Source organism: Tyto alba, unplaced genomic scaffold (assembly GCF_018691265.1).
Source record: "Tyto alba isolate M040663 unplaced genomic scaffold, T.alba_DEE_v4.0 Super-Scaffold_23, whole genome shotgun sequence".
Classification (NCBI taxonomy): Eukaryota; Metazoa; Chordata; class Aves; order Strigiformes; family Tytonidae; genus Tyto; species Tyto alba.
The window spans coordinates 18770315-18786561 of NW_024881297.1; the positions used below are offsets into that span (position 1 = coordinate 18770315).

The following is a 16247-nucleotide window of genomic DNA, read 5'->3' on the forward strand; positions in this document are numbered from 1 at the left end:
GTCAGTACACAGTCTTAAAAATGGTCATATCTGACCAACGGTGACTGTTTGACAAGGATTTCATTGTGCCCAAGGGCTGTTTGCAGCTGTCACTGTGAGAGAAGTATCGGTGATAAGACGGTAGTGCAAAGAAAGTCGCCTGCTCCTCAGAAACATTCTTCTCTTGGCTTCGCTTCATCTCGTGAAGAGTAAACCTTGGAAAGCAGACTTCGTATAGAGACACTGCCACCCCACAAGCCTCCCAGCCTGTCAGTTCTGTCACGCTGAGGCTGGGAGAGCAGTACCACCAACCACATACTGCAAAGCAAGTGGTTTCCCAGACGTAGCCAGATGATGATTTCACTTTATACCTCACAGAAGTCATCCATGCCACTTAATACAGAATGCAACGTTTCAGACAGCTTGTTATATGACACTGGATCAGCTGTGATGGAGTTAACTACAAAAGCCCAGCTTGTTCAAATCCTCAACATGCTAGGAGTCCGAACAGCTTGAATATGGCAATTTGAAGCAGCAGGACTTCAAAACGCAAGATATAACACATTTGTCAAGTTATTCCTGTGTTCTTAAAGTGGAGTTTCTCTAGAACCACTTACTCTGAATACCATGTGAAATTACATCCGTTTAATAAACTTTTTACTTTACAAGAATTGTGATGTTAGGCTTGACCCACAGGAACAGAAGAAGGAGGTTTTCCCATTCACTCTTAATGAAAAGCTTTTTTTGTTGAATATGTGTTAAATGGCCACAAGCAGCTGTGACACTTAGGTCACCCTTAAGAGCCTTTAAATTAGAAGACAGATTCAGTTGACATTGAAGAAACGTACCAAACAAGCAATAGACATAGGCACAGACATACACAACCCCAAATTTCAAAGCCAGCAAACTACAGCCACACAACTGTTATTCTTTATCCTGCCTCTTGCTTTTTATTTAGATTTGAGCTTGGTAGACTCATTACTTCACTTGATGTACAATTTAACTGGCCAAGAAGTTCTATATAATCAAATTTTAAACAGGTTTACATGTTAATTTGGTAAATTTCTATAGGAAACAAAAAACCCTTGAGGTTATGGTTTCTTCCTCCACAACTGTATTTCCAAATGCTTTGGTAAATAATTAGGGCCTATGCTTCTTAGCACTGTTAAGCACAATGTATACATTCCATTGTATTAAATAGCCCATAGCAAAAACTTACTGGATATATAGCTAGCAAACTTAAAGTTAGGTAAACTAAACTAGAGCACAGACTAGTGGTTTTGGAGTATCAATAGGAAGTTATTTGCTACCTGACAGACTGCAAGGAGGAGAAACCCCAGCAACCCAGCAATATGCGTATGTAGCTCACAACCTGTCATTGTAACAAAAGAACTCAAGAGCCATTTTCATTAATTAATATATTTTCTGCATTATAGTTAACATATGTACTTTCTTCGTGTCATCCTTATTTCGTTAAGTATTGATATTTTGTTATATTCAGACATGAGTACATTTTCGAAGTCTTTTGCAATAAATATCATAAAATAATAGAGATTCACATAATAAATATTCTTTACAATAAAAAAAGTTTTAACAGACTTTTGTCTTAAAAATAGTTGGGATTCAACTTTGTGTTTTATACATAAAATATACAAAAAAGGACCACAATTTGTGGCTAAGGCAATAAAACAGGGACAGAATAAAATTATAAAGTACAAAGCAGAGCTAAATTCACTAAACCAAAGGATCACGAGAAACTTTAAGGATTCAAGAATGTTTAGGTGACTCAATGACACCTGAAAGCTGTTTGGATATATGAACACCACCAACTTTAATATCAACTTATACTGGTAAGACTATAAAAACAGGAGTAGGAGGGTGAAGCGAGCAATATCCTTCAAAGATCTGACAGCAAAAGAAACAAATGAGTATGTTGCAGCCATAATGTCTCCAATGTGAAGATCTACATAGTGTAGCAAAAACTGAAGTGACACTGAAAATGTAAAAAAAGGAGGCAAGGTAATTCTCAGGACTGAGAATGTTCCAAAAGTTAAGACAAAAGAGGGGGTGAGGGGATAAGGCAAAAAAAAAAAAAAAAAAAAAAAAAAGCAGGCTGCTTATATAAGGGTCAGGCCTTTCATTTGGTAAAGCCTTTATTTTACATCCCTCTCCAGAAAGAAAACACACAAAAAGTTATTTCACAATTTCAGCTCCCTCATGAATGTTATTCTTCCTTGGTAGCCACGGGGTTAAGGAAAAAAAATAAAAATAAATTGCTGAGAATGAAAAACATCTTTGGGAAGATATTCACAGAGCAAGAAGCTTCAAGAGCCCAGTGAGCCCTCACTGTCTCTTTCAGGAGTGGTTCAGTTACAAACTCAAAAGACCCTGCCAAAGTGAGCGGCAGATGCAGATACCAGGTCTACACTTACCAAAGAGCAGCAACGACTATGTAAAACGCTCCACACTCAGCCAAGTCAACAGGAAGAGGACAGCAAAGATGCAAAGGGAAGAACTTGTGTATTTGAAGTGGGGGAGACAGAAAGGAAAGTAAAAGAACAGCTCCCCCCCGAATGGCAGAGGAGAGGGGGAAAAAACCAACAAAACAAACCAACAAACAAACAGCTACAACCTGAAAAACTGAAGTTGGAGGAAGTAAACCTCCCTCCAAAAATCATGAGGGCTTGCCCTGACCCCGGGAGGGGCAGCTCTCCAGTTTACAATAGACCGTGTTTGAGTTCTTGCATCGGCAACCTGGACGATTGATGCGGTCGTAACACCCTCGACAGAGTTTTAGGCATCCTTTTGCAGGGGGGTAGCAGAGCAAGCAAGGCAGAAACAAGGCCATGGCTCCCATGCACAGGTACCTAGAACAGCAGTGTGCCTGGGAACACGAGCAGGGATTATCCGCGTAAGAGTCCCCTTCATCGTCGTTCGAACAGTGGTAGAAGACCCCTTTGACCAAACACATGCAGGTGCTGTACTCCACCATGCCCTCCGCAGAGCACAGGCACTGCCGGTTGCAGGCCAGGCAAGACGGGAGAGCCCTCGGCGCCGTGCACTCGCCGCACTTGCACTTCCCACACTGCTCGCAGATAAACTTGTGCTGCGTCAAGTCCTCTTTCAAAGGGCCCTTCAGATCATCCACAATCAGAGACGACTGCTTGGGCTGCGTCCGGACTGTCCGGTCGGGCCGGTGGCCCGAGCCCGGCCTGGAGGGAGGCGACCGCCCCAGCAGACCCTGCTCCGAGGAAGCGCTGCTGTTGCTCCCCGAGCTGGCCGCGCTGCCCGTGCTGGTGGATCGGCTCAGGACGGGAGCCCTCGCGTTCTGCTGATGCGCCACATGGCTGGGCCTGTGCTCGTAGTTATTATTCACATTAATCGGTATAATTTCGTGAGTCCTTTCGTGCTTCTCCTGCCTTGGTGCTGTCCGCGGACCGCATTTTTTCACCACAGACGGACCTTCGGTGTATTCGTTGCTGCCCCTGATCGCCTTGATCTGGTCCAGCGACAAGATAGTTGTTGGCTGGCTCTCTCTCTCATAGTCCAACCGCTGCCGGCTGTCCAAGGAGGGCTGCTGAATCACCACCAGTGAACCACCGCTGCCATGCTGACCTTGGGGCTCCATCTGTAGTGATCTCTACTTCTGGCATTCAGTGGGAACCTGGCATGCATCTGAAATCCTGAAATAAGAAGGAGATGACAGAAAGTATAAATAAACATCGTGTGTGTACTTATATACACACATACACATGATCAAAAGGCAAGAGAGGAATAAAGAAGGGGATACTTTTTGAAACGGAAATGATATGGCAAACCACAAATTGCCCTAGCCATCAGCAGGGGATTACAACAACGCTGAGGATCTGGCCAAAGTCCAGTAATGGGGAGAGTCCGGGCATGGCATCACAGATGAGGAATGCAAAGGAGACCCCATGCACTTTTAAATAAATAAATAAATAAATAAATAGATAGATAGATTCCAGCATTAACCTGCACGTGTACTTGGCAAGCCATGGAAAGCACTTCTCGCTTGCTACTGAACTCAATGTCTGTCTAACTATGCCCCCAAACCCAAGTTTTGGCAGGCAAGGACACCATCAGGTTCATGTTCGGCACGGCAGAATACAGAACATACACAACTGTCACCCTTCTGTCCAAACTTGCAGCTCCAGAAAGCTCAGATTTGTTTGCTAGTACATTTGGAAAGACTCCTTTCTAAAGTGACGTACATGCACTACAGGCTCAAACTAAGTACCGTCATGCAGCCAAGGCATTTTCTATAAGAAAGTCACTCCACATACAAATCCAGTATGCTCCTTAGAAAATTAAAGCAAGGGTACAAGCAGCCCATTTTTTTCAAGTATATTCTGATCACAGGCCAGGGGGTAAAGGGAAAAGGGGTGGAAGACAAACTAGATGTCAGACAAAAAGTACCTCAGGATTCATAAGACTGTTCAGAGGAAACGATAAAAAAAAAAAAAAAACAAAACCAACCCCAAAACCACCAAGCCTCAAAACGCAGCCAAAGAACAAATCCATTTTCACAAGACAGACATATTCTCAAATAAATACATTTTCTAGTCTATTTTTTAAGTCACTGTTATGCACTTTCATTCCTTTTCATTCTGCCTAGCCATCGACATGAAGATTGCAACGCTGACTAAGAAAACTGCAGTGACAGTTCTGTACCTATATCAAAATTTAGATGAGCATTTAAATGCCACTTATACCGAGAACTGAGAGAATAAACTGCTTTCCTTTACTGACAGCTGAAGGAAAAGCCCCTTTTCACTCCCCCCGAGATGTCATACATGTTTACCTGAAAGCAGAGAAAGGTAAGCGCTACCAAGCATTTCCAAAACTCATCCAATAATCACGAGAAAGAATCTGCCTTGCCTACCCAGACCACAGCCGGCAAGGAGCTGTTCCCCACTTGAGAGAAAAAGGGACCGTGGCGTGGAAGCACAGGGTGGACAAGAGCAGGAGAGGTTTCTTCTAACAGGTAGTTAGCATCTTTATCCCTCCGACTGCTAATAAATGGCAAGCGCCAGCTTCTGCCAGGACACAAAGTCTTTGTGCTCATCCAGCAGTCAAAGATTTCATTTTACATTTAATGTCACCCGTGTGGGCTTCAGGGTCGCCGGATTAATAAAAAGAAAAAAACAAACCAAAAAGCCAAACACGTTCACTTCTAATTCCCCCCGCGTAACAAGCTGCCTTCTTCACAAGCGCTGAATACAAATCCCCAGCAGATCGAGGGTGAATGGATGTGAAAAGGGAAAGATTTACAGCTGTACCAACCAGGAGCTGGGCTCCCCAGGGGATGAAAAATAATATCCCAAGAAAATGTGAAAGACATCCAGTGCCATCTTTGGGGGGAAAGCGCAACACCACCACGGCACGCAGGCTGGGACCAGCTGCAGACCAGGCAGAGCGCGGCACCGCCGAACCAGCCACCTCCACCCCCCCCCCGCAAGTTTTAAATTGTTGTGTCCCCCCCGTGCCTCCCCCCCCCCCCCAAAAAATAAAATCAAATAGCATACAGCAAAGGCGGCGAGACACCCCATGTTTCGGCGCCCAGGGCAGGCACAGCCCGCGCTCCCTCCCCGCATCTCAGCCGTGTCCGTGTGCGTGTCCCCCCCCTCCACGCCCTTTCCCCACACCCTCTCGGACACGCCACTCCCCCCCCCCCCCCCCCCCCCCCCCGGCACCCCCAGCCCCGGGCGGCGGCGGCGCGGCGCCCTCTGCGCCCCAAGCGGGCAGCACGCCGCTGCCGGGGAGGAAGGAAGAGGAGGGGAGGGAAAAAAAAAAAAAAAAAAAAAAAAAGTTATGAATGAAAACAAGGGCTTTTTTTTTTTTTTTTTTTTTTCCCCTCTCTTTTCTTCCCCTCCTTCTCCCCCTTTTGCAGGGGGAGGGCAGAGACCGAGCCCGGCGCTGCCTCAGGAGGGCGGACTTCCCGGCATTTAAAGCGGCAGCGCCCGGCCGCTCCAGCGCCGGGGATTCCCCGCCGCCGCGGCTCGGGGGCTGCCGGCTCGGCCCCCCCCGCACCTCAGGGAGCCGCCTGCGAGGTGTTCCTTGGGGCTTGAGGTTTTTTTTTTTTTTTTTAACATTATGCTCGTTTTCAGCCGACCGCGCTCCTCAGCGAGCGGCTCCCCTCTTCCCCTACCTCGTGACGGTCGGCACCCCCCGCCGCCCCCCCCCCCCCACACCTACGCCCCACTCCTGTCCCCGGGGGCCCACGCCGCGGAACGGAGCGGCCGCCGCGGGGTCTGTCGGGCCGCCCCGCTCCCCGTCCTGGGCGACCATGGAAGCCCGGTCCCAGTGGGCTTTTATTATATTTGGGGGGGGGGGTGGGTCCCGGCGTGGGTCTGCGGTGCCCACGCCTCGCCCCGCCCGTGCGCGGCCAGCGGCACCTGCTCGCCGCTCCCGGCGCGTCCCCGCAACCGAGCGGGCTGAGCCCCCCAGTCCTTCCCCCCCCCCCCCCCGTCCCCCCCCAAAGCTCGGCTCCGTGACAAGAGGAGGACGAGCCCTCCCCTCAAACTTACTTCTTTCCAAGGAGACCCTAGCCACGGCAAATCCACTCGGCGGGGGGCGGCGGGCCCGGCTCCTCGCCCTCCCAGCCCCGCGGGACGCGGGGGAGGCAGGGGCGCGCTGCGCTTCTCGTCTCTGCGAAGCCCTCGCGGATCTCCACGTCCCTACGCGGCGAGCGGAGGCGAACCCAGCTCCGCCGCCCGCCGCCGCCGCCCTCCGCTCTCGGGGGTCGGCATCCAGCGGGCCGCCTCCTCCGCGGAGCCAGGGAGGTCCCTCGGGCTGGTTGGGGGGGGGGGGGGGGAAGGGGGTGGGGGGAGACGGACAAAAATCAAGCCCTTTCTGGCAAGAGGTTTATCGCGATCTAGCGTAAGCCAGGCTGCCGCTGGCACTGGGCAGCGCGGGGCACGGGTGGTGAAGGTCTCCAAGAAAGCGCGGAGAATACGCGGCTCCTGCTCGGGTTGTTATTTCCCTTCTCGGACGGGAGCGGTCCCCGGCGATCCCTCCACGCCGAGGTGGGGGGGTGAGGGCACGGCAGCGGTCCAGGGGTCCGGCGCTCGGCTTCACCGCACGGTCCTTGCCGCGAGTCCCTTCTGGCAAAGTGCAACCACAACCCCTAGTGCAAGAGATTTTTGTTGTTGTTGTTGTTGGAATAATAATAAAAAAAAAATCACGAAGAGGCACTTGCTTTCAAGGCACACCTCTGCAAGTTGCAAAGGGAGCCAGGGGCAGACCGTAATGGCTCTGCGAGCTCGCTGCAAACTGCCATGTGCTTGCTGTTGCTGTCGGAGGCTGACTGACAGGCGGGGAGCACGGGCAGCGCGTCAGGGGAGCGAGCGGCAACAGGAGGCAGCCCTGGGCACAAAAAGTCCCGCACGAAAAAGTCTCCGGAGCCTCCTCTCGGTGCTGCGAGGGGATCAAGCAAAGCTCCGGCACGCAAGCGAGATCCCCGCGTCGGGCAAGCCAGACAACCACCCCACGGGAAGTTTTGGAACTAGCGGCGGAGCGCGGCTCACTCGGGAAGCCCGGAGCCGCGGCTCCCCGGCGGGTTACGCCGGGCGTGCGGGGCCGGAGCCCCCGGGGAGCGGCGGGGGCCACCCCCCACCTCCCGCACGGCGGAGCGGCGCTCTGGGCACCCCCCCCCCTCGCCCCCGCTACCCGCCCACACCCCCAGCACCTGAGGGAGGGTGTGTGTGTGTGTGTGTGAGGGTGCGGGGAAGCGGCGAGCGCGACCCGGGCTTACCTAAGGCCAAGGTGCGCGCCGGCTTGCCGCGGCGCATTGGCGGCCCCGGCGCGGAGTCCAGCCCGGGCAGTGTGGGCAGCCCCGCCGCCCGCTCCGCGCCGTCCCGCCGCCGTTGCGGAGTGACGGGGGCCGCGCCCCGCCGCCTTTCAGCGCGCAGCCCCCGCCCGCCGCCCGGCCGCGCCCCCGTGATGTCAATGTGTCACTCCGCGGCGCCCCCGAAATCCCGGAGTGGACTTCCCCCGCCCTCCCGCGGGAGCCGCTCCCTCACAGGTCGCCGCCGCCGGGGCGGCTCCGCCGGCCGAGCGCCGGTGTGGCCCTCCCCGCCCTCACCCCCCCCCCCCGAACACACTCACACCCCTCCCGCCGCCGCTGCCACGGCTCAGGTGGCGGCGCCCAGCCCCGCCGTGAATTGTCCCGGCGGCGGCAGCGGCTCGTCCCCGGCCCCCGGGGCCGCCCCCGCCCCGGCCGGCGGGGGAGGGGGGGCTTGGGGGCAGCCGGGGAGCCCCGGGAGCAACGTCAGGTGCAACGTTACGGAGAGATTATTATTTTTTTTTTTTTTTTTTCAATGCGTGTCTTAGCATCAGCATCTTTCGAGCGGGGTCGGGCCTGATGGAAGGGCCATTCCTTTATACTCATAAAATGTTTCTGCTTCCTCCAGCCTATGACAGAGGCAGCCGAGGACTTCACAAAGCGTTTACCCTTCCGTGAGGTAGGAAACGGCTCTTCCCACCGCTTTAGAGACGGTACCGGGAGGTTATCCAGTTTGCCCCCTTGCCCTTCTCTACGGCCTTTCCAGCCCCGACTCTGCAAGGGCCTGTCCGAAGTTATTGCTGAGTGTTTGCTGTGGTGCTGAAGAGATCACCGAGACGCCTCCAAAGCCATTATTTTTATGGCCAAATAATATCTTTGATGTATGGTTTGGGGTTTGGTTGGGTTTTGGTTTTTTTTTTTTTTTTTTGAGTGACTGAAGTCAAGAGTGACTAAAAGACAACCAAAACAACATGGAAAAATGACGTAGAAAGAAATAAAAATTCTGAGAATTACTTCATAACAACACACAATGCATTGGAACAGTTGAGGCTTCTAGTGCTTGGCTAGGCATCGCTGTAACCCCAAGTTTATCTGAAACATTCTAACTGGCTTTTTACAATCTCTTTCACAAAAATCATATTCTCCCACCTTTTGCCACAAAGCAAAAAAAAAAAAAAAACAACATATTAAAAATACATGGAGCTGCTTTGCCGGAACTTTCATCCAAAAGCAAATAATCCCTACAAACGAGAAGATACCAGTACATAGGTATTCCTCTGTGACATAGTCTGTCCAGCCAGATCACACTCATGGATGTAGTGCAATTATTTTCTACTCAACTTCACTAGGCTTGGAAAGAAAATACCCAAACTACATTTTTTTTTTTTACTTCCATCATAATACGAAAACTTTACTTCAACCACATATTTGTCTATGAAATAAAGTCTTTATGCATTAAAGGTCATATACTGAATATCACTAATACTTTTAAGTTTATAATTAACAGACTGCTGATATAGACAAACTATAAATACTGCCTTCCAATTACAGAGGCTCAGGTGACAAACAGCAGCATAAAAAAAATCTTTGGCACGGGCATAAAAACATCCCAATTCATCATTAATATCGCTAGGGGAATTGGATAACGTGATTGCTCACCAAAAGCATTCTCAGCTACACTATGAGCGCAAAACGCAAAACCACATCCACTGAAATCTGTCTGAAAACTCTGGAACCCACCACAATTCAAACTGACATAAAAAACCTACCGGAGAACAAAAGTGACTAAGAAAACTAACAGAAAATGACTCCTGCAAAGTAGCGCTTAGCGGTGCAAATCTACCTCTTCCTGTTATATTTTAGATTTCTTCCACGAGACCGCTCTGTTGCGAGGGAAGGCAAAGCAGGAGCCGCAGGGCTGCCGGGTGCGCACCGCTCCGCGGCTGCCGGGGCGGCAGCAGGAGGGGAGCGGCTGCGCGCTGCGCTAGCGGGGCTCCGCGCCGCCCCTGCCAACACCCGCGGTTAGCTGCCGACCGCCTGCTCACAGAAGGCCCTATGTATTTTTTCCTAGGGTACTCCTGTGAAAACATTGCTTAACACCTTCCCTTTCACAACCGCCAAAGCCGGTACTACCTTAAAAAAAGAACCCATGCCAAGCGTAAGAGCTTGATTTTAGAAATACAATACTGGGCTTAAATAGGTCAGTAAAATAACTAAGAATATTGGCAGCAGTTTACTATCACTTGGCACCCAAATTAACACTTCACCGAAATGAGGGAAAACCCTACAGCTATATCAGAAGGCTCTCCACAGAGTCAAGCAAGCGTGCCTGCCTGTCACGCGAGCCATCTCATTAGCTTTTCGGGCTGGAAATGATAGCAGCGAGCAGCTCTTGTCAGAAAAAGGAGGGCTAAAATTCTGGAGAATAAATTGGCGACTTGGAAGAGGATTGACACATTTTATGACTACATGCTGGCACAACCTCAATTTGAGGATTGACATGCAGACGGGAAGCTGATGTAACCAAGTTGTTTTCCATTTCCAAACTGTTGTCAATGGGAGAGACAGTCACCTTCAGACAACAGGTCAAGAGAGACCAGACCTCTATGCCCAAAGTTAATCCTTCTGAAAAACCTCCCAGAATTAGGCTCAAGCGACTGAATGATGGCTGATCGCTGTGATCCAATTCCCGATTCCGCTTTCACTCTGAGGATCATGTACTGGAGATAATCTCCACCTTCTGCAAGCTTCTCCCTCACACAAGCTTCGGTATGCCAAAAGGCATGTTGTACAGAATAAAAGCAGAGGCCATCATTGGCTTTTGTTTGTTTTTCTTCCTAATCCTCACCCAGAAGCAACTTTCATCTCTAGGTCATTCGATTGACCTTTACAGGTAGTGAACTACACCTTTCTAAAGATAAATTGGATAAAGTGTGATCCTCCCACTATCGCTAACGAGTCACGCTGCTCCCATGTTGCATCCCACCTGGGAATACCGTTGTATTTCCCCCTCAGCAGCATCTCCTAGCCCCTGCCAAGGCACAGATCCCAGGCGAGGAGGAGGTACACGTACTCGGTCCCAGGCACTGGCACTTCGCTCCTCCTTCTAGGCAGCGCGAGGTAGCTTAGTCGGTGAAGAGCAACAACTCCCCCATCTATCAGCACAGAACCATTTCAGACAGAAGGGGTGACAAACAGCCTGTGCTTGGAGTGTTCGATATTTACTGTTCTTGTCACTCATCTTCTGTGTTGATAACTATCTTGAGCCAATACGGCTTTGAGGAAACTCAGCAGGGAAAGTGTTTACCTTCACACAAGTTATTTGTCAGTTAATAACCAATCTTCACAGCTGTAACAACATTGCTAAAGTTATAGAGGAATTCAAAAGCAATTTAAGAAAAGCACACATTAACATTTATAACAAAATTATAAACAAAACTGTTCTGCCAGTCTTACCTGTAGAATGTCCTGCATTTCCCCACCACCCGTGCAGCGATAATCTTGCAGAGGTGGGTGCTGGGAGAAGCAACTGGAACCTGCAGCTCCCAAAAGCTTTGTGGGTTTAAACCACGGCAGTGTGTCAGCACCGTCGATGTTGCACTAGGTGGAACTTTGTGGGTGTCAGTGTTTGGAGGCTCGGGACCCACAGCATGCTCAGAAAGCCTCAGAAACTCTCAGTGCAAGCTGAGCAACATGCTCTTGTTGGGATAAGTCCTGTAGAACTGAATTTTTAAGACCTACACTAGCAGGCTTATATATATTAAAAACAAACAAACAAACAAACAAACCAAACAACAACAACAAAAAAAGCCCACAAACCCAAAACAACAAACCAACAAAATCCTACAATTGCTATTAAACACTGCTGTAGTAATAGGCGTTGTGGACAGTTTCTTATTATCTCATTGAAAATCTTGGTGGTCCTGGCTTACACTGGTTAGTGTGTGAGATGAAATAAAGATATTCCAAAGAGCTGAAGTAAAAACCATAGGTGCTGTGGTGAAGGCATACCCTGAAAGGTACAGTGAATCATTTCAGGGTAAGGAAGAGAAAGTGAAGGGTGATGTGAGGCAGCATTTCCAATCACGCTTTCTGCTAGACAGGTTGACCTTTATCTGAGATCAAAGGCACCAGTAGCTGGGGATTTCTTCAGCTCCTGTGCAAGGACTATTTTTTGAGCTCTCTGGAGAAATGCAGCCATGTAAAGCTACTCCTTGCTGTCGCTGCACAGGCTGGGGATAGGCACACAGGAAATCCTCAGCTGCAAATACAATCTTGAGTCTTCTCTTTAGAAGATAACATCAGTTTTTCTTAGAGGCAGAAGAGATAGTAAAAGTCAGCAGGCAGGCAAACCCCTGAGAACAAAGGGACGAACCTCGACATGAACCTGCTTCATGAACATTTGAAGGTCGAATCAAAGTGCAGGGGAAAAGCTGCAGAGCTAGGGTTTTGGTCCATGCCCAAATCCAGCACAAATTAGAAAGAAAGAAAATGCAAAGGTCTGTACGATAAGTTGAGAGTCTGAGAATATGCTTCCCTTTCCCATGTCTTGCACCGTATCAGAGAAACCAGTGTTTTCCTTGGGGATTCCTCCCAAGCACGGTGAGCAGCTGGAGAAACTCAGTGCTCAGGTCAGTGATAGATGCTACCTACTTCTGAATCACTGAAAGGTCAATTCGGTAAATGGGGATTAGCGAGGAACACGGTGGGGGGGGCTGCAACTTTGGTAGAATCTATATGATTTTTAGGGCTTCTGAAATGGTCGTTTTTAGTGCTGTCTTGCTTTCACTGTGAAGAATGGCAAAGGAACTTTTGCTGTCAACAACATACTTTAAGACAAATAGCATTGAAGAAAAGCTGCAGGAAGGACAACACACCAGTAAAGGCACCTAACAAGAGGCAAAACTTCACTCTCCTAAGTGCAGGCCACAGCATGTCTCTTCATTTTTCACTACTCACCTGCCATATAGGCAACTGGTATATTCACATTTCTCCTTCAGATATCCAGTTACTTGTTTTTTGATCAACTTCATTTTGTCCTCAGAGAACGGTCTCTGTAGACTTCATGTTTAACTGCTGTACTAACTGCCTGCGCTTATACAAGATCCACTACTAAGGTCTTCGTTACTTTTTATTCGTTTTTACCTCTTTTAGCAAATTAGCTAATATTACTTCATCTGCCTGTATAAAAAACTTTGTGAAAAAGGAAAATTGCCATTATTGCTTAATACAGGTAATAACTTATTCACATCTATTGTAAATTACGTTATCTGCAACTTATTGCTTCCTGTCTTAGCACTAAGCAAACTGCCTTGTACTACCCACTGAGACATGATTCCTTGCACAGAAATTAGAATAAACTGTATTCCATTTCAGTTTTCACCAACAGAAGAGTATTCCTGTGATGAACTACATTATCACAAATATATATATATACACACACACACACTATAGTTTTAACATCACTAAGGAGAAGGAAACAAGGGTCTATGAATCTAAGAAGAGGGCTAAGTGTTGAAAGCTCTTATTTTTTTTTTTTTAATTTTGGATTGTGCGCATTTCAAAATGTCTCAGTCCCGACTCTGCTATGTTCATTTGCTGTCAGAGACTGCAGAAAGACTCATCACTGCAAAGCCACATTATAAAAGTATTAGTCAATTAAGAGAGTCATTGTTTGGGTGTCTCCTTCGACCTACCTCTTATTTGAAGGCCTGGTATCTGACTGAATCCTCAACTTCTATTAAGATTTTCCCAGGTGAAAATTTCATCTGCACACAAGATCAAATGGCTGAGCAAACCCCAGCTCCCCAGAAGGAATCCGTGTGTTTGAGCCCTTGAAGACAAATGCCTGTCACCGTGGCAGAGGGCGCAAACCAAGGACACGTGCAGTGGAGCAGTTCTCCCTTCTCTCCATCAAGACAGCTCATTCGAACATGAATTACATTTTTGAAAAGTGCCAGATTCCTGGATTATGCCATCAAATCCCAGCCTCCCCAGTTGTGTTCTGCTGCATTTTTAGCATGCGACTGAAATGAGAACCACAACGTTAATGTGAAGACTATACTGGTTTAGTGGGTGGAGGAGACCTGGGTAAATTTAATTTCTGCAACCATGTGAGTTTAAGTGGGTTCTCATCTTTTTCCAAGGCCAGTAAACCTGTTTTATCCATTTCTCATGCTTTCTTCTATAGCTGAGTCAGGTAACAAACAGAACTACGAAGATTGTCCTGGTGGGATTAAGCACTGTAGATCTAGCTGTGTAAGTATATGCTGAGAGTTGAGTGAAAGGAGGTGACTCTTGTAATTATAGCTGATAAAAAACTAGCCAGAGGAAATCCACCATGACTGAATAATAGCACTTAGCTTCAAAAACAAGCGAGGAACAAACCTTTCCCCTTTCTGTTCCAGAAGTGGCCACTCCCCAGGTGTGGACTGCATTATCAGGGGAAGAGGTAAAGCCCTCTGCTACTTTAAATACATGGCTCTGTGTATGTTTTTATTATCTAAACACTTGTGGTGACTCGGGTATTAGTACATCTCTAGGAATGCCTACTGTTTATCGGGTTGTGCAATCCGTCACTGTCAGCTGAAGGAGGTCTCGGGAGCAGCGTTTCTAATTTGATTTGAAAATATACATGGAAACCCGAGACTGCTTTTAGCAAGAATGATGGGGTTGGCCTTATGAACACAATCTCTTTTGTCGTTCTCAAGAACAGTGTGTCAACAACTAACTTTAGGTTCCCTCCACAGCTGTAACAGCTTCTGTCGAGAAGCAGTAACTTAACATCTATGTCACGTTCCTGGTTCTGCTTTACCAATCGAAAGGCATTTCAGTGAGATTTTAACAGACAACCTTCGATACCCTGGAATGCAAGCAGGGAGGAAGTTTTTCCATGGATCCCTTGAAAAGAAGTTTGCACCAAGTGATGATTTTTTTTCACAGAAGCTTCCCCTGGTCCTTAACACAGGTGTATGATACCAAATGATGCTTATGAAAGTGCGTATCTAGACCCACTTCTCAAATGGCCAGGGTGTTGTAATCGCTTTCGGACCAGAAATTGGCTACAGGAAAATGAACATGCCACAGAACATCTCCGTGGCAGAGCTGCATGCATTTCTGGCTGCAGCATCAGCCACTTCAACCCATAAGTATTTCTGGGTTTTGACTTCTCATGGGAAAAAAACAACCAACCCCACATCTTTCTTTTACTCCTTCTGGTCGAAAATACACAGAAAAGAGCTCTCCTCTCAACTCTACAAGAGTACAGCAATGTCACCGGTTGTTTGCTGTGTCCCAATAAGAGAATAATAAAATATAATTTTGCTATTAATATCTAATTTTTTTTTTTTCCTTTTCTCATTTTCTGGGTCTTATTTCTCTGAAAGATTCTGTTTGGCATTTGTCAATTCAGGTATTAAGTGCCAAGATATCCCTTGCATGTTTGATGTGTTTTGTTGTACTCTAGAAGAGCTTGCCAGTCACATCTTGAAATTTTGCTCTATAATAACTATCTGTCAAGCAATATTCAATGTCAAGGGCTGCATTCTGTTCCTAGGGAAATCAAAGTTAATTTTGGTTTCCTTTGGGATTGATGAAGTCAGGAGACTTCTGTATTTTGGAAATAGTTTGTGTGTTTGCTCTTTGTTCTAATTATATATCTAATATATCCATACATTTTATATATATAGAAAAATAAAAAATATCATCCCTCAAGAGCTTTTGGCTTGAAAAGGTTTCTCCCCAGAAAGGACTGGGAAAACCTCTGACAATAAAGAACATAAAACGCACGTGACAATGCACATCCTGTCGTGTTATTGATGAAAAACCCTCTCCTTTCCATCGGGGTGGGAGAGAGCCCGTAGATGAGGCAGGAACTGTGCTGCTCTAACTCAACCAAAGGCGATAGGAAAGCGTGCACTGCCTCTCCTGCTGGCTCTCGCCCAGAGGAACGTGTACAGGCACACACACAACACGTGTATGTTATGACACCAAAAACTGTGTGTGGGGTGTGTGTGTGTGTTGTGGGGGTGGTGCCTCTTTTAGATTCCCTCAGTAACTCTCTATTTTGAAACCACTACCGTGAATCTTGTTTCTTTCTGCGATTCATTAAACACGCTATTCTAGAGAAGCCAAAGAATTTCAACGTATAAAGGCCACATCTACTACTGAAACATACTCTGTTTAAAGTACCTCAAAGCCTAATTAGGATCTTGTATCTATTGCTTCCCAAGTTCAGGAAAATGAAGTTCAGTAGTTCTGAAAAGCATGCAGAAAATTTACTTTTCTCCTAAAGTAGCACACTAACCTTTCAAAGCACTGCAGTAATGCTACGTTTCTTGGACCATTGCTGTAATACTGAAGTATTCACAAGGGAGGTACTGTACTGTTGCTTACAGGCGTTTGCGTAGATTTACAGTGGTATAATCTGGCCTAAAAGAAGCATCTGAATAAAGATAAAAATGCC

The 16247-nt window shown here is 47.7% G+C and overlaps 2 protein-coding genes across 2 annotated transcripts in view; both read right to left on the bottom strand.

Annotated features, from left to right (window-relative positions):
* Positions 1-903: 903 nt before the first annotated feature.
* SPRY1 (sprouty RTK signaling antagonist 1) lies at positions 904-3607 on the bottom strand. The gene has a single exon (XM_032997617.2). The coding sequence runs from the start codon at positions 3605-3607 to the stop codon at positions 2654-2656; it is 954 nt and encodes a 317-aa protein (XP_032853508.1). The 3' UTR covers positions 904-2653.
* SPATA5 (spermatogenesis associated 5) overlaps positions 3598-16247 on the bottom strand; it is a 236514-nt gene continuing 223864 nt past the window's right edge. The window contains exon 16 of the mRNA XM_032997616.2: positions 3598-3662. Coding sequence (XP_032853507.2) covers positions 3633-3662 — 30 coding nt within the window. The 3' untranslated portion in view covers positions 3598-3632. The remainder of the gene's footprint in view (positions 3663-16247) is intronic.

Excerpts from the sequence above, each read along its gene's own strand:
- SPRY1 (XM_032997617.2), bottom strand. The coding sequence starts at position 3,607 with ATGGAGCCCCAAGGTCAGCATGGCAGCGGTGGTTCACTGGTGGTGATT.